Here is a 27163-nt window from a genome sequence, read left to right as displayed (position 1 = left end):
TGCTCTCTATGCAGCATCACCAAGTGGATGGAATAATTCTCAGACAATGCTTCAAAACTAGGTATCGGAAACTTCACGAAGATAAAGATTCTCCCAATCAATCCATCAAATGAAAACCACAAATCTGCCCATTGTTGCGTTTACACTTAAGCTTAGACGCATTCTGCGCGTGTGCTCTTATGAGACAAAGAAGGTTGGCTTCTCTATCGGTCAGTATTTTGCCTAATTAGGCTAGGTTTGTGCTGCTTTATTGAAAAGTTTACAAACATATCTTCACTGCAGATGATCTCAAGTAACGTGAGGAATTAGAAGTTAGAGGTTGGGCGTTCAATGGTAAGCCTAGAGATAGGTCGTTATAAAGCTATCCTATTGCAGTAAGACTCAGATGATCTCGTACAAAAAAGCCACCCTTTAAAAAGTTCAGTAAAAGTGGGTTGTGAGCTAAAAAAGATTAAAATGCACTGGAATAGGCTACTGTGTCGTGGGTAGACCGACTGATGCATAGCACTTTTCATAAAAATGTTGTGAAGCCAATATCATTTCTAATCAAAAAATTTTCTTTGTGGCCTATTCAACAGCTACAGAAGTTTGTGGGCTATAGGCCTAACCTAATCAAACGTGATTTTAAAAATACAGTCCCCAAACTCACGCTAGAAATAGGCTAAACAAAAACGATCAACTTTGATTTCATGACCTCAACAGAATTGAAAAAAAAATCTATAGCCTAACAAGTCTATTGCAAGTTAAACTAGCCTGAACCTGAAGATGCTGATTTTAAATTTTTAAACGATCTATATTCTTACTACAAAAGTAGCCTGTAGGGCTTTGACTTGAAAAGCTAAACAAACATATCGAACAACACTATAGGCTACCATGACTGTGCCTTCAACGACAACAAAAAATAACAATAAAAAAGAAAAAAAAATGCGTTTAGGCCTATACTTTCAAACAGAGTCCACAGAAAGTTATGGTCGGCACTAGTACGAGTAGGCTACGGTAAACAATACAAACAAATCGATAAAAAAACTTTTTTTTGTTTACTTAGCACTTCAATTAGTGTGCCGTTTCGCTAACTTGCAAAATGTATATATTAGGCTACCCAGCACCCATTGCTCAGAACAGGAGTCACCAAATTTTTTTTTATGGATGATTAGATAACTGAACGATCGACGAACGCATGGCGATTCTGTTATTTGCAAGCCAAAAACTCCTCATTTCTTTCGAAAAAAAAAAAACCTTGACGACCTTCTCAAATAGTAATATCGTGGCTTTTTCTTTGTAACAACAATGTTATTGGATTGAAATAGCCCATACAGTTACTAAATAGGTGACCAAAAGCTTACTCTCCTCTCCTGTAGAAATCGTTTACTTAAGATCGCTCAGCGTATGATGACTATTTTGCGTTTATAAAAATTTTGCTAAAAAAAGTTCCGGTGTCGATCAGGCCACTGCCAAAATATGTGCTATTTTTAAAAGAAAGTAGGCTACCGAGTAACTTGTGACCAGTACAAAATTATCGGAAGGCTACTTTAAAAGCTCTGCCGATCCCGACAAGGATCATTGGGTTGATGAAATGTGTCTTTACATACAACGCTCCTATCGAAAAATGCAGTTTTGAAACATCAGTAACTTTGGGTTAGGCTACATGTAATTTTTCCAGAAGTTATTGCAAACGTAAAAATTTCGTGGAATGCACATTTAAGTTGTGATGAGCAGGCTGTATAGCCTATACCCAGAGATGACACAGCCTTCAAAAGAATATTTATAAAATTGAAAAACCTTTTTGTTGATTTCGTTTTGAGCCAAAATTTACTTGCATCAGCTTTTTTGGAGTTTTGTTTTGATATCTATGTGAAATTTTTTGATAATGTGAGGTTTTATATCTGTGAAAAAATTCCACGTTATTTTTTTGTGTTGCCTTGTCCTATGCTTTGTCTTGAATTCGAAAACGTCCGTTATTGTTTTTTATGTCTGACAGTGGCAACTCTGCAGAAAAAAATAAAGATCAGGGAAGATTAATTCAGCAAAATTCTTTGGAAAGGGGCAATGCGAATGTGCATAGTATAAGTCTCGTCTAACAAAGAAATGAATTACATTATTTAAGTTAATGGCACCATATTTCATATAAAAAAGAACACTTTAATATATATTCCTACAACTTGTTTTGAATTATTTTTCCGGACAAGCAGGTTGGTAACAATGAATATGTCTAAACGTGAGCTCAACTGGTATTTTTACACAATTTTTTGTTTGTCATTTAAACAGTTTAAAAAAAATATATAAATAGTCATGATGTAATTTAAAATAGATCAGTGTTGCTATGAACTATCTTATAAGCTAACTATTTTTTTGCAATGCCAGTCTTTGTTTGACTTGTCTTGCTTCCATGCTATTTCTAAATTATTGTGGTGTGATCTCAGTGAAGTATTCATACATCTTTTAAACTGCGTGTGTGGGTTCATTTTGCAATAAAGCAAAATGAGGCTCTTTTTCTACGCTGTGGGCGTGTCATGGTTAAAAGCAATGTTTCCTTATATCATACTATAAATCAAGAAAAAAGAGCATGGTAAATCTAAATCTATACATACAATAAGACATTCTACATTCATTGCAATAGAAGTCTTCAAGTCTTTGATATACCTTATCATTATGCTATTTTGTATGATTGTGTTGTGATCTAAAAGTATTGAACCAATCTATCAATTGATAACGTTTGTTGACTGAGTGGTGAGAATGTCTGCATAACGTTTGAAAGGATGTGGTTCGACACTGCTCCAGAGCATGCAACTGTGTCTTGCTAAAGACATTTAATGGCATTTCAAAATAAGGGAAGCAACTGCCTCAAATATCAAAGATATATCCCTGTGCTGCTTTCTGATTGTCTGCTGTATCGCATATCTGGGATTGCAGTGTTCTATGTGTTGTCTCAATGGAAGCAACATAAAACATGATTATTATTTATTTTTGTATACTTTAAATAGCTAATCATAACGTAAGTTTTACAAGGCCCATTAAGTTGGGAATCATGTATATATATTTTTGCATTCAGTGGCTATAGTTAATAATACTGGTAGCCATAATTTTTGAGGCTATAGTCTCCTTATTACCGGTACTTTGTACGGTACGAAGTTAACCTTTTTCCTTTATGCTGGTTTTGCAATAACAAAGAAAAGCTAGCTTAATAGCCTTGTAAGTCAACTTTTTCTGTATTGAGTTATATGGTGAGATGATTGATCAATCATGTGTTCAAAGGTTTATATAAACTTGGTTCAACACAGCTCAAAAACTTTAATCAGATTTATCAAATCTCGTTTGATGATTAATTGATTATACTCTTGTGCTTCAAGACCTAGCTGTCTTTTGCTTCTTATTTTTAAGGAAGTGGCTATTTGACCGGCTCCGGTCTTTGAATCTGAAACACTATTTGACCGGTCATGACGTCACTACATAAGCGCTTTTGTCTTTTTCTCTTTCAAAGCAACAGACGAGAAGCGCCGATATAAGTTCAAACTTCAATACGTATTCTTCAACTCAGTCCGTGGCGCGTGCGATACGTCTCCGACTGCCAATCTAGAGGGGATGAGTTCGATACTATCCGGAAGCATTCTTTTTTTTCATTTTTTTTTTATCTAAATTTTGACCCGAAGCGCATTTTTGTGGTCAATTTTTAATTTGAGTAGCCTACAGCCCATTTTTTATGTCTTTTCAAATGTGAGTAATAATGTTAAGAGTTTTTTTAATTTGCTGAAATTTGAGAATTTCTCTTGGTAATTTTCCGATCGTCATAAGTGAACGTGTGTTGCCGAACGACCCTACATTTTTCTCTCAAGTTAGTTATATACAATACTTTTTAAAAAAATGGTTTTACCATTATCATTTCTTTTAAAAGAAGTATTGTATATAACTAACTTGAGAACTATACTTGAGAACTATTAACTAACTTGGACTGTAGGCTACTCAAATTAAAAATTGACCACATAAATGCGCTTCGGGTCAAAATTTAGATAAAAAAAAAATGAAAAAAAGAATGCTTCCGGATAGTATCGAACTCATCCCCTCTAGATTGGCAGCCGGAGACGAACCCTACGCGCCACGGACTGAGTTGAAGAATACGTGTTGAATTTAGAACTTTTCTCGGCGCTTCTCGTCTTTTGCTTTGAAAGAGAAAAAGAAAAAAGTGCTTATGCAGTGACGTCATGACCTGTCAAATAGTGTTTCAGATTCAAAGACCGGAGCCGGTCAAATAGCCACTGCCTATTTTTAATTGTACTTAATGTTGTCATTTTGAGCACCAATTAAAATAAATGTCATACTATGTTCTGTGAATGAAGATTGTTTTCTTTGATTTTTCAATTATGTTGTCATTTAAGAATTTATTTAATCAAACGTTTGTTTGCTGATAATGCAGCGATTATCTTTATGGTATAACTTTTTGCTCTAGTTTGCTTAGTCAATTATTGTTTTAGTGTAGTTATGTAAATGAGTCTAGATTGTGAGAATGACTGATTGTACAAACTATATTCTCACTTTTAACGAAGAGGTTGGATGGATACCTACAAATTAATGATAATATAGATTTATACAAAAAGCATTTTGTTAATCTATCGTTTTAATAATGTAACAAAATTGGTTAGTTTTCCAAACCTGACTGATTTTATTTGGATGTCTGATTGTTTGGTTGTATCCTATGAAGGAACCTTGTATAACTTTTCATTTTCAATGATATCGAGGAACCAGAACAAAGGTTTGAAAGGCATCAACATCTACATATCATTACTTATATTTTTAACTACGGTTTTCCATTTTTTTATTGATTTCAAGCTGGTGTGTTTATGTTCTATCCATGAACTGAACGTTTTGTAAAAACATGTATGATGTAAGGGAAGCATAGTCTTTGCCTATAGCTAGATTTTAAGTATAATTGTTAGGTGTGAACAGCAGCAGCATGAATTTCAAGGGTTGGGAGCTGAAAGGCAGGAACAGGCCTCTAAGTTCCTTCATTTTTCCGTCAACCAAGCATGGCCTACCAGAGTTTCTTTTCGGCGACCAAACTCTCGCGCTGGCAGTCAAAATGAAACATTGTGTTCTTAAAAATCTGTTAATTAATATCATGTTTTTCCGTTCACTCAAGTAAGAACAACTCAAACGAGAACCTGAAACATATTTGTAGTTGTACTTAAATGTACTGCTTCCCAAATAAGTGTACATCTCATCTTAGAGTTTCTGTAGGACGACACTCAGACTTTCTGAGAAAATTTTACCAGCAACATGTGATGTCAGCATATGAAGAAAAAAAAGTTTCATGTACCGGTACAAAGAGAAAAAGTTTGAAATACGAACGCAAGCAGAAAAATGTTGGCTTGTGAAAGCCGGCAACCAATCATGGCCTACTGGCACGGCAGTTTCAGAGATCATTTATCGGCGATCGGGTGTGAGGCCTACAAGGTATCATTATTAGAAAATTTCAATCAGTAACTGTTCTTCATGTGCACATTTTTCTCATCCATTTCATGCAGGCAACAAGTCTACAAAATGTCTTTTAGTAGCCATGCCCATGGTAGAAACCAATACTATCCCAGTTTATAAACAATATAAAGCTTGCAATAATATCCATTGACTTGCTTGCTGTAAGTAATATTATAGTTAGAGCTCAACCGATATCACTTTTTCAGGCCCATACCGATATTTATGAAATTTTTAGGCCGATACCGATATATATCAACTACGAAAAATTTGTTACCAACAAAGTTATTAAGCAACAAACCATACAAGAAAGTTTATGCATTGCTTGCTGTAATAGAAAAACCATTCTTAACACTAATCACAAAAAAAAACCACAGAAACAACCAAATGCAATACTGCTTTGTGTTCAATTCAATAATCAAAGTTCAACAGTTTCAAATTATAGTTCAAAAAACACAGTTTCTCAGCATTTATGCCAAGAAGAGAAAATCTTTTGTCATCGTAAAGCAGTCCAATGCAACAGGAGTTTCTGCTAGGATTCGCACAAAGACTGGTGTCACCGCCACTAGCCTGATAAACAGAAGCACAAATACAGCAATTGGATCACGAACTCTAACCAGGCAGCACCAGTTGAATAGGCAACTAGAAGAGCGCCTTTCCACATGCACAAAACAAGACATTCAAATGCATAGGCTACCCACGTGCTGCATGCAAAAATGGTTTGTGTGCAGTCGCTTGCACAGAATTAAAACGAAAGAGTTTAAATGCCCTCTTTACAAACACGTTTGAGCCACTTGTGTTCTAAAGCAGTGGTTCCCAACCCGGGGTTCGCGGACCTCTTGGGGGTCCGTGAGAAGGCATTTGGGGGTCCGTGATTACCTTGATGAATTTTGGAAAAAAAAAAACGAAAAGCAATTTTTTTACTTTCATTTCTCTCTTTAAATGCAAATGTGTCAAGCTCAAGCCCGCGAGAATAAACTGTACCGGTATGCATTAAAATAGATCTATGTTGCTGCCTACAATGTGTAATTGACCTTAAACTACATCTACCACAACGCATGTCGATTACAGTCAATTCAAATCAGGATTGGCTCGTCTATTATGTAATAGAAAGCATGCGGTGCAATCAAAGTTTGTATGGCACTTTGGGTCACCTTAATATTCAAATACTGCTGACATTTCTTGAACAATTCATTCATTTTCTTATTTGAGCAACTGTTTAACCTGATATTTGCCGCAGGAGTCACAGCGGCAATGCAATATGAAACAGTACAGTAGTTGAATAGCATAATTATTACAATAGTCAATAATTGAGTTTCAGGCAAAATTTAGGTAGGGGTCCGCAGAATTAATAATTTGTCTAAAGGGGTCCGTGACAACAAAAAGGTTGGGAACCACTGTTCTAAAGGCATGCATGACTGGTTTTGAGTGTGCTTTTGCTGGCCGATGTTTATTGGCGAAAAGTAGCTGATACAATATATCTGCTACCGCTGATATCAGCCGATAAATATCGGATGACCGACCGATATATCGGTCGAGCTCTGATTATAGTGCATAGTCAGATGTTCTTCTAATTCTCATTTTTATGTATATTGCAAATTTAAAGTAATTCTTGATAAAGACATAAGTGGATTAAGTACGTGTCAAAGGTGTTTCAGTTTAAGAATATAACATGGTATTCGTTCATCTAATGCAGAATAAGAACAGACAAACATTTATTATGATAATTAACTAAATGCCTGGTGAACAGCTTCATTCAATATTAATTATATTGTATTTTTTTTGTGTAATAAAATGTGTTAAACCCATTGAAGTAACGTTGTTTTGTATGTCTGTGGTACAACAACGCAAACCAAACCAAAGCTAGAGCTCGACCGATATCACTTTTTCAGGCCGATACCGATATTTATGAAATTTTTTGGCCAATACCGATATATCTCAATTACGAAAAATTTGTTACCAACAAAGTTATTAAACAACAAACCAGTCCAAGAAAGTTTATGCATTGGTCGCTGTTTATGCATCGTGTGGCTTCTTGCGTCACAATGCTCTGGGCACGAGTCGGAAAACTTCTACACTGCCAGCAACTATTTTCTGCAGTGCAAAGCTTCACTAGGCTTTTTTCTTTAGGTTTATTTTTGCATGTCATGTGAGTGAAAGTGAATTTTTCCGGGGCCTTTTCTTTCTTACTGTAGCCTAATACCAAAGCTTAACAAATTTTGCTGCATCTTGCTGTAATAGCCTACTCATATAATCTAGTTTTGTAACCGACCTTGCCTTATCAATATCACACGGAGATCAAAGCCAGACATTGTGACGTAAGACTTGAACTAAGTTGCGCTTGATTAGTGTAGAAGTACTCGACTACCCGTACTTCCATCCTGTTTTTTTTTTTGCTGAGACTTTTCGGTCATTTGTCCGAAATAAATTGAAAAAATTCGGTAATTTTTTACTTATTTCGGTCATTTTTTCTGATGAAAATATTTCCTTTCAAGTAGCTGATTCAACATATATTTTTTTTCGGACATTTTGACCAAATTGACTATGTATTTTTTTGGATATTTTGACCGAATTGACTATATTTTTTTCGAACATTTTGCTAAAAAATCGGTCAATGACCGATAAATGACCAAAAAAAAACCCAGCTTCCATCGATTCTTTGCGAAGAATTCATCTTTGTTACACTGATTCAATGTCATCAATCCTTGAAGCAATGTAAAACTCGAAAGTTTTCCTGCTTGAATGGAAGCTTAGGAATACAGTATATTAACATTTTCTAGATGCACGCACTAGAATGCGCGGGAAATTATATTCTCGCAACAATTGTTCATGCTTCGCAAGCACGTTTGAGCAACTTGTGTTTCTTCTAAAGGCATGTATGACTGGTTTTGAGTGTGCTTTCGCTGGCCGATGTTTATCGGCGAAAAATGGCCGATACAATATATCGGCTACTCCTGATATCGACTGACCGATATATCGGTCGAGATCTAACCAAAGCTTTATCATATGTAATATATGGACATCAGAAAACTTAATGAATTTTTGCCAAAGAACAGACTTTGCCTGGAAGCAAGTTTGTTAAGGTTGATAAAAATGTTTCTATTTATTTCATAATCATAAATTCTTTTACAGAGATATTGGTTGGTGTAGTAGAATGAAAAATAATATGTATACATTTTGTGTAAAATGAGTTCCACTGCTCCATGGAATAACCAGTTTAAAACTAGCTTGTCGGCAACAACTGTTGGACAAACTGACAATTCCATCTCCTGGAGTCATCCGGTAGTAAATACACCACAAACAAACCCAGCAAGTTGGCCACAACTTGGCGCAAAAGCTTCAGAGCAATCAGAGCAGCCAACTCTGACCACAACACAGTCACACGAAACTACTCAGCAACAGTCAAACAGGAATTCTGACATGAACAACACAACCTCAAATAGCGAAACTAATTCAAGTGCTTGGGGAAGAGTTTCTGATAACAGTGCTAAAATAACTCAGCCATCAACTGCTACTGGTTGGGGAGCCTCTTCCCCAGGGCCAGCTTGGGGGCAGAGTCATTCATCTGGGGTAGATGATGGTACTGCAGTTTGGGGTAAATCTACATCTGCCCAGCAACACCAGGGTAATTGGGGAGCACCCACTCATGCCACCCAAAGAACTGAATCTGCACCGACTGCTGCTAATTGGAGTGAGCCAACACCTTCAAGTAATCAAGACGAAAGTTCGACAACAAGTAGTCAGCAACTGGCATCAATTGCACAGATGCCAAGCAGTACTCAACCTGTTACTTGGGCTAAAGCTGCTTCTGCTGGTTTATCTCCTAATACTACAGAAGCAGAACAACCACCAGCAGACAACAGTAATGAGCCGGAAATATCTGAATCTTCTATCCTACCGGTCCCTCAGCCACCTGTTGTGGAGACAGATCCTGTCCAGAAACTTGTGAATTCACATGAAGGATGGGGTAAAAAACCTATACAACAAGGCACTAGTTGGAACATTTCTGATCCAAATCCGGGTTTAGTTAGACCTGTAAACAATGTTAGTAATGGAACTGAAGCATGGGGAAAACCAAGTGGTGGGCAAATGCCTCCAGCTCCTGGCTGGAGTGAGTCTTCTGCTAATAAACAGTCAGGTAGTTGGGGCAACAATTTTAACAACCCACCTACAGCTCCTGGTGGAAATTGGGGTGTTCCAACACAACAGCAGCAACAACACCGACCATCGTTTGCACCTGGAAATTCTTCTGGTGCTTCTGGTTGGGGAAATCCTCAGCAGCAACAACAACAATCGGGAATGAACAATGGCCGATGGGGTGACGCTCCTGGTCAATCTTCCACAAATTCATCTGGTTGGGGCGGGCCTCAAAATCGTTCAAGTAATCCAAATTGGGGTGGAGGCGGTGCCCCTTCTAATAATGATAACAACCCATCATCTGGTTGGGGCAATGCTCCACCATCTCGACCAGCACCCCAAAATACAGGATGGGGCAATAATATGATGCCACAATCTTCTAACACTGACCCATCAACTTGGGGTAGACCAAATGATCCAAGAAGACCAAACACTGTAAATGATGGCACTACGGCATGGGGTAATCCTGGTGCATACTCTAAAGTCAATATGTGGGACCACAATAAAACTGGAATGAACAATCCAGAAAATGCAAGTGGTCAATTACCTAATGTAAATTCACAAGTTGAGGCAAAAGGCTGGGGTGCTCTTCCCAATCAGCCTCCTAACAGACTACCTTCCCCTAAAGGTTGGGGTGACTTATCCCCAACTCAGGCTAATATGGTTGGTGATAATGGTCCATCAGGTTGGGGTATGAAAAATATGCCTGGTGAGAAATGGGATAAAGGAAATGGCCAAAGAAATTGGAATATCAATAAACCTAATACTGGAGGTTGGGGTCAGCCTAATGATCAACAGTGGAACTCACCTGACAATGCATCTAATTGGGGACCTCAAGTAGGAAAGGTTTGTAAATTTTGATATTTAGTGATGTTGTTTTTATAAACTGTTGTATTGTAGTTATAGCAATCAAGCACATTGTACAACGTGATTGCAGCACAATTTCTAACTGATATTGCAACCTTTTCACTTTTTACTGTATTTTGAAGTTTTTATTTTCTTATGGGAATGAATGCATTGATTGTAAAATGTAAATACTAAGTACAGTAAGACTAGTGTTAAAAACCATTCCAGACATTAAATCTTTATAAAGGTGAACTATTAGACCAATGTAACATTAGGGTGGTCCTCAACACTTTTTTCGGAATTTTGTTGGTGCCAGGTGTTTAAAACTCTGTTGTATTTAGTAAAAAAATATCACATGCAAAATAGTTTAATTTATTTTTTCATGTTTAGAAGTAGCTCAAGTCCTTACATTTTTCATAAACCACATCATAAACCACAAATGGTAGAAGCTAAATTCCACCACCAACAAGATTGCAAAAAAAAATTCATAAGGACTACCCTAATGTAACATTATAAATGTGTAGTTGTGTACTGTAGTTAAAATGATATCTCTGTTGTGATAACATCTTTGTATGACAGCTAAAGTTTGTTTCAAGTCAGGGTAAGATTTTATCATTAAACAAATTCAATCCAGCAATCCTTAATCAGCCAAGATCAATTAAAACACACAATAACAGTTATCAAACCAGATTGAACATCAAAATAGTTTTGTGATGCTGAGATTGTATACCAAATCTCCAGTCAGTATATCCAATTGAAAAGCTTATATTGTAGCTAGGTGTGTTTTTTTTAATGATTTGTTTTGTGTTTGAAAAGTTTATGTCATTTTATTTTTATTTTAGAATGACAACATGATGAAGAACAACATGGATTTTGGTAATTTGAAATTTTTATTTTTTAGTTGCGTAAACAAATGGTTGTGCACAATTTTTTTTCCACTAATTTTTGTTGCAAAGAAAACAAATGTGGTAAAGCCTAACTCTGATCATCACCAACCTCTCCGGCCCTAACCTAATTTTCTGCACAGTGCACACCCATCACCATCTTGCAAGCAGGACTTTGAAAATCGCTGTATTATAAGGATAAAATTATATTATTGTATCTTGCAGTACCTAATTCTGTAAAAAGTGCTCAATGCATTTAATTCTGTAAAGCATTTGAGCACAGAACTTAATCATGTACCGTATCTTAACAGTTTGATACATGAAGTTCATGATATGCCACCGGTAGTTAACATATTAGAGTACTAACTAATACTTGTGTTTGATTTACAAAATGCATAGAGTAGTTCAGGCCAATTGTCATGGGAGTAATTTTATTATCTTTGTGGGTATTTGTTGCTTGGCACTAAAAAGTGATGGCCCTTTGTAGATATAATGAGTTATTGTCTGAATTGAGTCCAAACTGCTTTTTAACTGTAAATTCATAAGCAGCTTATCGTATGAAGATAAGTAAGATCATAAGCAATATTGCAGTATTCAAATTACGTTGGTCTTCATTCTTTACTGTGATTGTTCCAATTATATATAATATAAATGGACTACCACTATTGTGTTTATTCTTGTATACATGAGATATAGTACCAATTTCGAAGAATACCTACCTGTGTACCATACTTTTTTTGTCTATTTTTACTTCAATGTAGTAAGCTCAAATAAACTTTACACCCTTTCAAACACTTGAAATCTGCATAGTTATATTCAATAACGCTTTAATGTTTCAAGTATAACATAGACAAATTACCACAATTAACTTCAAATTTTTTTGCTATTAAACTTCTTATAGTAACACTTATTGAAATGAATGCATAGCCTGGTGTTTATTAATCTTATTCTTAACTTTTCTACCAACAGTTATACCACTGATGGCCTGATGGCTTACTTTGACGCTTGCTATAATTTGACAGTTTAAAGTTTCCGGTTGTTAGAAAAAGATGTTTACCTGCCCTATAAACATATTGCTGACATTTGTAACTTATATTTACATTTTATGCGCGTAATGTGATTCAGCCTTGCAAGGTTGACAATTGACATTAATGGCAGACTAAACATGATAAAGGAATTCCTCATCTGTGCCTAGCAATGTTGTGACATATCTTTAAACTTAGTAATCAAAAGTACGGTAGTGCTTAAGATTTCGAGTTTGTTTGGGCTGGTGCTGTCAATGAGATATTTCAGAACACAGAAAAGGTTAGATACACAGTTCAGAAAGTGTCCAACTGTCCTTACAACAATATGTCTAAGTTAAATGAATAATGATCTGACGGGCTAAAAAGTCATCCCCGCAAAATATTTTCTCCTGTTATGTTTATTTTTGCTTGGGATGTATGATTGCAAATTTGTTTTGGAATACACATGCTCAAAATGTTAAGCACTTGCAGGGAAATATCAACAAATACTTGTTTTCAGTAGCCAATACCGTTGTTGTCATTTGTTAACGGATAATCTTTACCAAGTCATTGTCTGGACGCCTCTCTCCAACACTTATTTGTTTATGCTCAGAATCGTGATTGTGACGTTTTAGAGGCATTGTTTTATTTGCGGTTTGAATAGCTTTATGGCTTGAAGTATTGTGTGAAGAGTTGTTGCCACTTCGTGATGAAGTTAGCTACTTCATACAAATCAGACACTGGGCATTGTGGACAGCATTGCATCAGCCAACAGGCATTGAGTATGTGGTGGCATTTGCATTTTAAAAGAATGATTGACAAAACGTGTGTATGAGAAGTTGTGACGGTTTTGTTGGGCCAAAGAGCTGTAGCATGTTATTTAATGTTATTTAAAAGCTGTGGTGCACTGCTGAGATAAAAAGCAGCATGTCAACAACAAAAGATTGGTGTACTTGTAAAAACAAAATTAAATAAGGATTGAACAGTGCTTACACTTAAGTGCAGTATGTCTCAAAAGTAGAGTGAACCAGAAAGGGAGTGCTCACAATAATATACGTGCTTGCAATTCAAACGTACCTAGTTTGGTTCCGACATTTTTCTTAGTGATGTTATGAAAATGCACTGAAGATAATTCAACCAGGATTTTTACCTTTATACTTTAGTTTAGACAATGTACGTTAACAGCTTCAATAGCGCTTGTACTTCAGCAATATTTGACGTGGTTTTTCTCTACCCATTATACGAATGTTTGCAATTACAGCGTTTGTGAAGCTACTTGAATATCAGGCCAGGTGTACGTTTGTTTCTGTCGTAGAGCTAATGGTTTTCATTTAGATTTGCAGCAGGTTCAGTAACACTGAACTGTAGTAAAGACTAATCAACAAACAAGTGGTCCAAATTGAATTCAAACCACTTTTATCGGTTTTAAAATAGTGATAAAAGATACTTTGGGTTCGACATCTTGAACGAATGCATGAGAATAACTTGACGAAGCGACTTTAGAATAAAGTAGTGACGAGAAAAAGACAATTGAAAAAAAGAACATGGAATGACGACGTGAAGGAGCTTAAAAATTTAAGATGCCAACGATAGATGCGGTGGAGTCACTTTAAACAACTGCTTGAACTTGATGTTTCAAGATGAAAACCAGGCTTTTTTGAAGCAAAACAGGGAGAGGGATATATAAAAGATACTTTTGTTGTCAAAATTTTATGACTTCGAGAAAAATCACCCACAACCCCAATGGAGAAATGAAAGACTCAGGCTGAAAAGTACTACAATTATAGCATGCATCCGACAGAAGCTTACTGGTTCCAGCTTGTGCGTTTTTATGGTTAACGTGACAAAATTTCCCTTGCAGGTCCAAGAGGAGGAATGCCACCTCAACAAACTGTGAACCAGCAAATGATGATGCGCAATAACCAAATGCCTCCTGTTTTGCCTCCCCAATTGCAGAATCAATTTCATCAGGTTAGGATGTAAATTAGTTGTCTGTGCTTAGATTCCATTTATCTTTGAACTATCCCCAAAGATAAACGTTGATCTAGAAAGAGACCGTGTTAAATTTGTGCATGTAATCAATATTTTTTTTTCTTTATGAATGCGTTTACTGCAATTGGTTACAAACTTACGGTTACAACAAAATTTAAATTATGAGTGAATCTTAATACTTCTAGCTCGAATTTGATGCAGTTGATGAAACCTACAAAGTATATGCAAAACATTTTTGTCTTGTAGATCCGCCATGCTGTCATGAACGGACTGCTTCCGAATCACATCTTATCGCCGCAAATGACTCCGCAACACATGCAGAATATTATACAGTTTCTTAATAAAACCAACGAATTCCAAAAGATGCAGATGAAAATGGCGATGATCAGTGAAAATAAGGTTAATTTTCTGCATGTACCAGTAGTACCACGTAGCTAATGTAAATACATACAACACATGCTAGTACAATAAGGGTTCGGTTCATGGGAGTTTTTTAATTACGTGTTGGTATTTATTTGTTGATTTTCCGGACTAGCCACGATAAGTTTTGCATTGATTGAAAGATTTGTAAGAGGTTTACGGTGGCACTTGGTAGACTGTGACTGACCAACGATAAATTTTGAGTTCACCTTTTAATCTTTAGTAATAAAATTTCATAACCCAATGCAAAGTATAAATAGCCGTACTGGTAACTCTTGCAACACTGTGGTTAGAAACGCAATACATACAATTGAATTCTACCAAGTGCAAAGTCAAGAACAAGTGAAAGATCCTTCGTGTGTGTTTCGTCTAAGATCAATCTCGAGTTTATTGCCACCGCTAAAACACTAAAGCGTAATTGTATCTACTGAGTTATGTTTTTAGGCCATTCCTCCAATCCAGCGTCAACAGCAGATAGAGCAATTCACGCGGGCTCTGAGGCAATGTCAGCAACAAATCGAGGTATAAGGGCTCATATCTTTAAGTAAGACTGATTGTGCTGATTCTGATTGTCGATATTAACGCATTGCTCACAAAAACACAGTTAATCTCTCTCCTCGTTTCAAGGCAGTGTTTCCTGTTGGTAGTGTTGCCAAAAATAGAACCGTTTTTATTTTTAATTTATTAACAAGCAAAAGTTTCACGTCAGCTAAACTGTGTTAAACGTTTCTAAGGTTGACCACTTGTTTTTAACCATATGTGGGTTTGATGCTGTCTAATAAATAGTGTTCTGAACTTGCAACGCTTTCTATAGTATAGACAGCATGAAGTAGCCACTGTTATATTTTCAGGCCCAAAAGGCAATGATCATACAAAACACACAACAATCAAACCTCAATAAGGCCCAACCGAACATGGGAAACAAAATGAACGGACCCACTGGGAGGTTGGATCTAGCAGGTGTCAGAACAGGGCCGGGGGGTCAATCGATGGTGTCCCCCTTGAACAACATGAATCCCTTATCTCAAGCTTTGCCATTACCTACTATGGCATCTCCCAGGTAAACTGTTTGTTGATTTAACCACTACAATCGCCACGTAGAAAATTGTTCTCTGCTTTAGAAGTGGTACCTATCCCAGCCCAGACAAAAAAATCCGTCATTATTTCAAACATCTTCGGTTCCATCACATCACATCATTGGCGAATGGCGATTGCACCATCTTCAAGCCATCTAATAGAGTAGAAGGTCTGCGTGTCTTGGATGATGAAACAAAGCCTGGCTGCTCTCGGGTAGCCTTCCAGCTTAGTCAGGGAACATCGTGAATCAGGGGTGGTAAAAGGATAGACCCTCGGCTTCAGAGGTCACACGACGACGGCGGCGATCAGTGTAATCTTTTCATATTGAAACATGTAAATGAAAGTAGATGCCAAACTAATGCAGCATTCTTGTTTGGATTAACCAAGCGTTTCAGGCATTTTGCTCACAAATATTTCCATTGTGAAACAAGTGTACAAAACTATTGACTTAGGTTAAATTGGAGCAAAGTTTCACTGTGTTACTAAGCATACCCAGTAATGCACAAAGACAACGATAAATTCTATAAACGTTTTTTAAATCTATTTGATGGTATTCTTGTTGCAAAAACTGTACAAAAATTCACGATGGGAAAACGTGTGCCGCGATGGAAGCATGATCTACCCTCCAAAGCAAGGTGTCAATGTGCTTTCATTTTTTTGTGCCAACGCAGAGAGCAGAAATCCCGATTCATGAACAACTTCATGTACAAACGCCCGAACAACATCGGTCCAATGGGAGACAACCCGCAGCAACCCAACCCGTCAAACATGGGGCTGGGTATTGGCCCTGGGGGTGACACTGGGTTCAATGGGATGCCCTTCCGGGCAAATCTTGATGAATTTGGCCCTCTCGACAATGGAGGTAATATATACTTTGAACTGGAAATTGCTTTATTCAATATAGATACACTGAATTACCTGTGAATTTTCTTACTCTAAGTAATGATGTGTATGCATCAAATGGCTACTCATTATTGTCTGGTGCTAGCTTATCCACTTTCAATAGTTTTTATTCCACAATGAACTTTTAATATACTTTTATGCTCAAAAAGAAAAAGGTTGCTGTCTATTTATCATACATACACTTAGGTATGCTTCCTTCTGCGTTGTCAACAGTGGATCCATCTTTAATGCAACCTATCGCTTCAAACGATCCATCAGCGTAAGTTATGAGTCGACGTTTAATGTCTTGTAATATCTTAATTTAATGCGTTTGTTTGAAATAGAAAGAGAAAACGTTCAGTTTTTAATCGTAGCTCTTGGTCACTTGCAGTCAGTCACAAGAAAATTAACTTAAAAACATCACTGGATAGAAATGGTGGTTAAGAGAAAGTTAAGAGAAAACGGATTTTTTTTTCAATGTTCTTTAGCACTTTCTCATTGCGATGGTCGTGTAGCTTCGTTAAAGCGACCTTATTTGACAAGACGAAGCAGATCTGATGGTGCACAAATTCACGTTTATAGCGAGCAATTCCACGAGATGCAGTTCATGTTCTTCTCACTAACTTGAGTGTGGGTTTGATTCCAAAATAGCATTGTCTCTCTTTTTAACTAATCTCGGAGACTAGACGTTTTGCTGCTGTTCTCTAATCGACTGTGTCGGTGTGTCCCCCCAGTGCACTTGCCGACGTCGGACCCCCCGAGTTTACTCCTGGCGTCCCTTGGAAAGGATTCCGTCATATTGACCCTGAAACCGACCCAAACATTACCCCTGGGAGTGTTGCCAATGCCAAGGCTATGTCAGTCAACACAGTCCGCGATGCAGACCAGGTTTGTTTTGGTTTAAATTGTCATCAGACTCGTGACATTTTGTCAGACTTTGTCTTAAAATTTTTTGATTTCATTATTTTTCTGTATAGAAATAGAGTATAGACCAATGCTGTCGATTTTGCGATAGTAAGTGTTCTATTTCACCGATGGGTGTTTTAGTTTACGTACAGTAAATTTTCTTGAAACTGTGACTTAGATTCTTATAACATTATTTGTAACTTTGCTTACCAGCTGAGCATATTCACTCGGTGTTCGCTGCATCATGATTTTCCCTTACGAATCACACTGTGTGCTAGAAGCTTGATATTTCTTAGGTTTTAAGCCGAGATCGGTCAGCACAGGCAGATCATGATGGTCCAGAAGATGCGGCAACATCTTTGGTTCAAGCACAGAAGAACCTTCCCGAATCAAACCCTTCTCAATTATGGTCTACAGGTATATACGTGATTTGTCAATACCAATGCACTCTACAAACAAGTGCTCTGTGGCGAGGTGCAGGTCCTTCATTGGTTGAAGAGTAAAGACTCATTGAAATGAATATAGTTCAATATTGCCGCATTTTGGGATATTTCACCTGATTGCATTTGCTCATCGTGTCCGATGAGTTATGCTACAAGAACTACATCTCCTGCATGGTCTCAATGAATTAATAATATATCTTCCACAGCACCCACAAATGTGTCTAATTCATCCGCGTTCCGTTCTCCGAAAGATCTTGCTCCATCATGGGGAGAACAGCAACATTCTGGAGGATCCTGGGATCAACAAACCCAGCCAATGCCTGGCAGCTCTCAAAGTGAGTGGTCATCTTTTCTATAACAAATGCTCTTTTAAACCTAACTGCTAAAGACAGGGTCTTGTTTTGAGGCCTGGGCCGACAATTTATCTTTTTCACACAAAAAAATCAGATTGCCGACTATTTCACCTGCAAAATAACTTGTCAACGTGTAGTTCACCACATATAGCGAAACTGGGCTGCAGGCGTTGAATCAACGTAAAAATGACGGATTTTGCTGTCTGAGAAGTAGCGTTGACTTTACATAAGTCTATGTGGCTGTTTCATGAAGCACATTGATCGCACAGATCCAAGTTGGAACACTGCGAACCAGGACAGCAACAAATCGTGGCTCGTTCTCACCAACTTCAACCAACAGGTGATATTATAAGTTTTATTTCAACTCATGCGTAATGCGACTGATAGAACCCGTTCGTTTTTATTCCGAACAGGTTTTTTGGACGGCAATTTACATCACTTTTACGTTGTATACAATGGATTCTATTTTATATGCACTTTGAAGATGAAGGTTTTAATAGATTTTTTTTTTCAATGCATTTCATGCTAAAGTCTCTGATCGTTCTTGCAAATTTTGTAATCAGACTTTCTTCCATTGTCCCACCGCAACAGTAGTGTAATGCAAACTTACAGTCACAAGTGTGTGCCGGTTTATTTCATGAATTTCTAAACCTTTTTCAAATACTTGTTTTGCTCTTTTCGCAATTTTAGTCGCATGCAGCAGAACAAAAAGAGCTCGGCCGTGTCTCAACAGTTAAAAAACCTAAGAAAGTTTTTAAAACAAGGATTTTTCTCTAGGTTGATCCTGCCTTTGTGCAAAACATGTGCGCCCAGCATGGCACCGTGCTATCGTTCCAACCTCACTGCCCAATGGAAGGAATCGCTCTGGTGAAGTTTCGCTCCCCTGAAGAAGCGATCAGTGCAAAAAAGGCGTTGAACATGTGCATGGTTGGAACTACCATGCTGGTGGCTACTGTTGCTACGGACAGAGATGTTAGTGATTTGCTTTCTTTTTTTTTAAACGAATAAGTAGCAGTAATGTATAGTGGAAGGATATTATTTTTTTACATCTGCTTCTTGATTATAAGCCATCAGCTCTTCACAAAGTTTTTTCAGCTAGCAAAATTTTTTAACAATTTAACGTCTAAACTTAGGAAGTGATGTATTTTTATAAAAGAGAAATACAGTAGTTTATGTCTAGGTCGTTATTCAGTTGGCATTCTTCTTTCATAAGATCCTTCCCCCAACATGTTAGCCTTGATTTTTGCTTCAGGTCAATAATTTCATGACTGCCACTAGTGGGGGTGGTGGATCATGGGCCTCTACATCTTCAAGTGGGAACCGCTTGGTATCTTCCTCTGGATCAACTGGAGGAGTCATGACACAACCTCCGCCTCCTCAACCCATGGCTGCTCCTACTGATATGGGAGCAATGGTGTCCGCAGGAAACGCGCAACCGTTTTGGGGAAACACGGCCACAAACAACGTGCATTCTGGGGCGTCTTGGCCTACAAATGCCTCCCCAAATGTCGCCTGGTCTGGAGCCACCGGTGAGGACCTGTCCCGCATCATGAGTCCGATCCATAATCTTCTTCCAGAAAACCTTTTAGGAGGAGAGACACTGTAAAAATTGTGTTTATGCCATGCGCTACTATCCCTTACTCTGTGTGTTATGTTGCACTGGCATTGCTGTGGCCAATACTTATAAGTCGTATTAATGTGATTTCCAAACGCTGTTTCTTAAGCAATTTCCATGGTCAGTAGCATTGAGTTTTCCGCATGGTAAAATCATCATTTTTTTAATGTGACACTGATATTCACCATAAAACTTGTGAATTCGACAAGCTCATGTACCTGCTATTCCACCACTTGCATGCATGTATTATTAACACGTTGTTAGTTTGAATGTTTTTTCCTTTGTCTGTTTTTATTGTTTCACAAAACTAGCTGCTTATTGCAAACGTGTAATTTTACAACTACGCAACGTCAAAAAACGTTTTTTCGACGCAAAAAAGACACTTGAGTAGACTTTGCAGCTTCATTACAGCGATGTTGCCACGTAGACGACTGGAAACTTGTAAGCTACTTCACACCATCGTTTGATGTTATTTCATCGTTGTTTGATGAAAACTTGACTTTTCTTGATGATAAGTTTTCGTAAACATTTCTTCTGCTTGAGCCACCGTAAACAGACCTCATTTAACGTTATTGTAACGTGTCATTTAGCCATTGAGTACGTTTTCAGTAGTTGCGGTGGGTGCTTTATTTTGGGTCGTGGTGAAACCCTGGTGGGTTTTAAAACAGGTTTTATTGCAATCATCTCTGAAATATTGTCAGCAGCCGTTTTCAAAAATGTGTTTCTGGGTTCAGTTTCCCTCTTTATTTTACTTGATTGCACACCACTTGCTCATTCAAGCGCGTTTCAATTGTTTTCAATGGAAAAACTCTTCGTTGCGTGAAAAAACGTTTAATTAACGCAAAATATTTTGTCCTTGCAATTCTGCTGGTTTTATTATTCTATTTCCTCGTGCGGTTGTCAGCTGTGGTCTCGACGTGATTGGTCGGTGTTTTTGTGCGATCTCAGTCGGCAAATCACTCTTCACATTGGTTCAACGCTTGCAGACGTTGAATCAATGCAAAAAGAAGTAACTTGCTGGCTGGAATGTTTTCCCCAGACAGCAAATCAGTTGTTTTTTACGTTGATTCAACGTCTGCAGACGTAGAATCAAGATGTAGGTGATGATAAAGATGTAAAAGAATGATTTGCTGTCTTGGTTATTGAGTATTCTTATTGTCCTGTTCGTTAAATTTGCCGTTTTTACATTGACTCCTCCAAAGGCATTGAGTCATGCAAGAACGATGAATTTGTCGACCTAGCTGTGTTATGTTGCAAGTAGCTATTCATACAATTGTTTTTAGATGTCATTGTTTAGTTGATTTGAAGCCTACCTTTTTAGTGACTGAAACTTGTATTTCCATTTTTATTGTCACAATGCTTAGTATCACAGACGTTTAAAAACGTTTTTCATTTAGCGCCACCCGCCGATTTTACCTGTTCAGGATTTTTTTTTTCCCGCAAGATGTTGCCATTCATCAAAGCAAGGTTGCAATGTTGAGATCGACAAAACAATCTTCGTGCAGTCGATTACCCCCAAGACAGAGAAGATCGTCTTCTTTTACGTCGATTCAACGTCTGTAGACGATTAACTAACGTAAAAAGATGCACTTTTCTGGGTCTAGAATTTTTGCAGGAATGTGTTTGCTTTTGCGAGGGAGTCACGTAAATCAGATGTTCATAAACTCTCATCTCTAACTGCCGGCTCAAAAAGTTCACGCTGCAAACTTAGCGTTAAGGTTATGTTGCTGATACACTGCAGAAACTAAGATTTGAAACCTACCATTGCACATTCAGAACTTTTTTTCCAAAAATTAATGTAGGCATACAAACCTAAATTGTGGCAAGACTATTATGTTTACAATCAATATTTAATCACAGTTTAGTTCTGTAAAACTAGTTTTAAAAATAAGTCATTTCACCGCCTTCTATTTTTAGTTTGATTAATCCCAAACCATAAACTGGCACAAAAACAGTAAGATTTGCACTTATTCCAGCCCATAAATCAGTCTTTTTTTAACATTGATTCAACTTCAGACGACGTTAAATCGATAAAAAGACATCTTTGGGCTGAAAGAATCATATCTCAGCAACATACCAATTGACCGTCACAAAATAGGTTTTCATTTCTACCAAACAATTTAACAAAATCCCCGCTTGGTCTATGAAATATTTTGAATAGCTAAACATGACTACATTTTTTATAATATTTAACGTTGCTATTGCATCGCCAGACTGAATCAAAATACTGGTAAGGCACCATTTTCTTAAACGTTTTGTACTTTTTCTTTAATTTGCACAGCAATAACGTGAATTAGCGGCAACGCATTGATGACGTAAATGATGAGTGCGTTTGTCACTTAGAAACGTTGTTTACGCTTTGACGTGTTACCAATGTTTATTTTAATGCAAAGTTGATGTAGTGTCTTGGTTGCAACTCGATATTGATTCAAGCATAGAAACAACGGTGTACAACTTTGAACGACGACTCTTTGACATTGAAAAAAAAACGCCTGGAATCAATGCAATGAAGTAATTATCCATCTCAGATCAAAGTGATGCTTCATTCTAAAAGTTGATTTGGTTTTTGCCCCAGACAGCAAAATTCTAAATTATTACATTGATTTAACGTCTGCAGACGTTGAAGCAATGTAAAAATAACGGATTTTGCTGTCTGTGGCGTTTGCTTGAATTTGCGATTTAACCACATGGTTATGATGGTTTATTGTCATTTGGAAAGTCCCAGCAATCACCAGTTAGTCTTTTTGTGTCGCTTCGTCTGGCTTTGTTTTAAGACAACAGTATAATCTCTGAGTGGCTGTGAGAAACATTTAAGAATATTTGCGTAAATTGACTTGTGTTATTGTGTGATATTCATACTTGGTTGAAAACGTCGTGTGCTAATATTCTTGCTTTCATTTTTGCGCTTGTTTGGCAACCCTGCTGTCTTATCTATTGTGGATATGTTTGAAGGTAAATTGCATGAAAAGCTTTTTCAGTTTTAAGCTTTTCCCAGACCCAGTCACCAATGCTTGTTATTTACATCGTTTCAACGACTAGCTACGTCAAAAAGATGTGAAAAAGCATTTTTTTCACTGGCAAGAAATCCTCATGTTACGTGATGTAAACATTCTTTCCACGAGCACTTTCAAGCTTGACTGCAATGAAAATTTTGACACGATGACGTAAGACTGTCTTATTGTTCTCTTGCGTCATAAAGCGGACACAATCTAGTTGTTTTTATTCCGTTGGGTTCTGCCAAGTGACATCCAGTGTATTTCTCTGCTGATTATCTCCCCTATTCTGATGACATTTCACATCGCTCTACTTTTTTCAAACAAAGCAACACCTACAGCTCAAGACAGTTCCCCAATTCCTACTCAGACCATAAACTCCGTCATTTTTACATTGATTCAACGTTTGCAGACGTTGAATCAATCCAAAAATGATGGACTTTACTGTTTGGTTAGTTGCATACTATGGAGTCATTTCTTTTCATGTGTTCAAGGTCATGAATGAAAGAACTCGTTGAGTTTACACAACACTGATCACGTTATTGCTTTGTTTTGTTCATCAATTTTCTTCTCTACCAAAACATGCCGCTTTTCTTCGCTTCAATCTGCCATTTTAAACCCAGTTAGCCAAATTCGCCCCTTTTTCATTGATTTAACGTCTGCAAATGTTGGATCAATGCAAAAGAGAACAATTTTGCCAGCTGAGAAATGCAACTCCTGTTCTCTGCGTTAGTCATAAATTCTTGCACAATAACATGAGAGAGAGAGAGAAAGGGCTTGTGAACATGTTTGCCCATTCAACTTGGGGTGCCACATGTATTCACAATGTAGGCTAAAATCTAGACCAGTATTTTCAAAACTAGTTCGACCAATTAAGGCTTTAAATATTCCAATGAGATTACCGACATTGTTTTTCTGGTTATATATAGTTCTCCATCTTTCACTATAGTCATATCCGCTTCATTCCCCGCCATGGATTTCATGGACATTAGGGGTTTGTGAATCCCAGCCAAAGCCCTTCATCTTTGTAGATCGTATAGTTGGTTAGACTTGTGCTGGAACTCCACCAAAAGCCGCTTATAACAAAATGGCGGCTTGCTTTAAGTACTTGTAGGTAAGTTTCACTTCATTTCAAATATACTTTTTTTTCTTCTGTTTTTGCTTCCGTCTTTTGAGAAACATTTACCATCATTAAACTACCAGCTTACATCGCTCCTTCAACGTTTTTCTAACGTCGATTCACTGTAATATAACATTGATTGTACATAGCACAGATCGTTTTCTTCCTAAGACGAGGGAGCAACAATAGAAGGTGTTTCGACAACGCACAAAAGTAACTAACCAAAAGCCAAACTTTTTTATGTTTCTTGTCAGTATTAAATTTTCACTCATTCAAAGACGGCGTTAAACTGTTGCGTCTTTTAACGTGCGACGTGGTTATAACGATGCAAAACTTAAATTTGTACAAGAGCAGAGAACTGTAACCCTTATCAATTGCATTGGTGTTTTAGTTGTATTGTTATGCCCAGCAAATAAATCCGTTACATTCTGTCGATTTGACGACATTAAACGTTTAAAGGACGAAAACTTCCACATTGATAATATCAAGTTAACTATGGCTGCAGTGATCACTTCTATTTCTTTGGTGCGTTTGATTTCGCTAGCTTGTAAGTTAATGCACTGAAGTGACTTCAACATACCTTTAAATAATTTTGCACACACTGGCGTATGATAGTCCATTACTTTACTTGAGGGATGCTTACTTTTTACACCGTCATAACACGTCTAATTAATGTAAAAATAACGCAGTCAAACTAGTAGCACCCCAAAAGTTGCTCTTTTGACATCAATAGGTGTTGAAAAGACAGCTTTTGCTGAATGGGTATGTAGCAGATTCAAATCAAAAAAGCCTCTTTTTTGATTAAATGTGTTTTTTCGTTTTCTATGGCGACAATGCTTCGGCTGTTGTTGGATAAACTTCACTGTCGTCGTGTGCTGTTCCAAACGTGTCTGTGTACTCCTCACTATTTAAACCCATGTGCACCCCATCATTTGTAATTTATAAAACATGACTCCATTCTTTGCAAGTTTTCTGGCGTACTGTCGTGTCTGCATGCTGTAAATGAAAAACAAAATCTGCTACAACGACCAGCTATCTATATACTGTGTCAAATTGGTCACCCAGCGAGTACGTTAATTTGAAGCCATGATTGACTGAAAGTCCGGCTAGTCTGACCCCAGACGGCAAAATCCGTTATTTTTTACATTTATTTAACGTCTGCAGACGTTGAATCAAAGTGAAAATGACGGATTTTGCTGTCTTTGCTATCAACAAAGGAACAGGCTTCTGAAAGCCCCGGACATCTCGCTAACATACTAGCCACCTTACGATGGGCCGTTTATTTTGAAAGCAGAGAAAGCAAAGCTACTGACCTGTTGAAAATCTGCCTCTTAATCAGGGAATCAATGTAAAAAAGGACTGATTTGCGGGCTGGGGCTTGTGTAACGTTTTGTTGGTGACCTTTCAGTGCTGAGTTAATTTTTTTTCAATGATTTGTTTGTTTTTGTTGTTGCTGTGATGAATTACTTGTAGTTTTGTGTTAGGTCGTTTTCACGGCTTGCTTTACCTCCCATCTAACAAAATCCGCCTTTTTGAATCGTTTCGACGTTGCATGGATCTAATAAAAGGTAGTTTTTGCGAGGTGGGCAGCGCTTGCCCTTTTCGCCGATCGCACCGTTTATCCACCGCAAACTTTGTACAAGCATTACATTGTTTTAACGTTTAATAACGATATAATTTTGCCACCTGGTTTACGTTTGTCTCGTGCATTCAAGTTTAATGTCAGTGTGTAGTTTTGCATCATCCCCAGACAGCAAAATCTGTCATTTTTACATTGATTTAACATCTGCAGACATTGAATCAATGTATCACGTTGAATCAATATAAAATGACAGATTTTGTTGTCTGGATCGGTATCTTCGTGTGGTTTCGTATCTCGTGGTCCCATTTCGGGCCGTGCGTTGCTGGGCGGTTGGCAAAATCCTTTTGTCGGTTGGGCGAAGTTGCATTTTGTATTTTTCAAGCGCTTTTATTGCGTTGTTTTTTATTCTGTCTTACTCTTCTTACCACCGATTATCGTTATTAAATTCTGCATCGCATTCACTATCATCGTAGCAGTGTTGCCAGAGAATCATTGCCAAACAGAGATCAAGGAACGGAAAAGCCAGAAGCTTGACTTGCGGTTTGCGCCAGAGAGGGCCAACGTAACTAAAGTGACGTCACTGGCTGCATTTCAAGAAGGGAATTGCAGTTGTTTTTCTGAATAAACAGGATAAGCTGAGTGAATTCAAACGCGTGCAGGCGGTCTCAAATGCTGCTTCTTCTACACAATAATTCAGTAGCATTGCACCATTTAACTTCTCTTTTTGGTAGGACTCACTGAAACCAATCATTTGTCGTCACTTTTCCACAACATCTTTATGAAACATTAAAACAAAGCGAATATTATTATTATTATAGACAGACAATCGATAACCTTATTAGTTTGTATTTGAAAACAGCTGACACAAATAGCATTGAAGACAATAAAAACATAGTGTGATTTGCTCAACTTTTGAAACAATGTTGATGTATAGGCTTTGTACAATTGCACATGCAGTTAAGAAGTTTAGTGATATAAAAACCGTGCACGGACATTTTGCCGATGGACAAATTGCCGAAAGGACTAAGGTTGTGAACGATAGACTAAAAGTCATTGTGGAGAATATTGATACATATAACCCAAAAATGAGTTTCGGAAAAATGTCCATTTAGCAAAATGGCTTTCGGCAAAATGTCCTTTCGGCAAAATGTCTTTCGGCAAAATGTCCGGGTACCATAAAAACTCAGCTCTGTAAAAATGAAGTCACTTTCATAGAAACAGTCAATCACACCTCAAACCTTTTTCGGTTCAATAGTTCAGTTATAAAACATGATGACAGTTTCAAAAGTTCTGGGCTTTCAATTTCTTGCATTTATTCTCAAAACTGCTGTACCAAACCTCCCGACAACAATTACAACTTTTCAACCAGTAAATCGCCCTTTTTACGTTGCATCAACGTTTCCAGACGTGGCGGAAAAGTTAATGAAATTCGTTTCCAGACAAACA

The 27163-nt window shown here is 37.4% G+C and overlaps 1 protein-coding gene across 1 annotated transcript; it reads left to right on the top strand.

Moving 5' to 3' along the window:
* Positions 1–8649: 8649 nt before the first annotated feature.
* On the top strand, positions 8650–20016 carry LOC145780588 (uncharacterized). The gene is made up of 14 exons (XM_082592214.1): positions 8650–10446; positions 11289–11322; positions 14196–14305; positions 14573–14725; positions 15191–15268; positions 15598–15806; positions 16495–16685; positions 16913–16985; positions 17440–17593; positions 17908–18028; positions 18261–18389; positions 18677–18747; positions 19185–19379; positions 19660–20016. Exons 1-14 carry the CDS (start codon positions 8650–8652, stop codon positions 20011–20013), a joined length of 3669 nt encoding a protein of 1222 aa, XP_082448340.1. The 3' UTR covers positions 20014–20016.
* Positions 20017–27163: the final 7147 nt, after the last annotated feature.

The sequence above is a fragment of the Aplidium turbinatum genome, chromosome 12 (genome assembly GCF_918807975.1).
Source record: "Aplidium turbinatum chromosome 12, kaAplTurb1.1, whole genome shotgun sequence".
Taxonomy (NCBI): Eukaryota; Metazoa; Chordata; class Ascidiacea; order Aplousobranchia; family Polyclinidae; genus Aplidium; species Aplidium turbinatum.
Note: the sequence above shows the minus strand (reverse complement) of the source record. Positions and strands in the feature narration are given on the sequence as shown.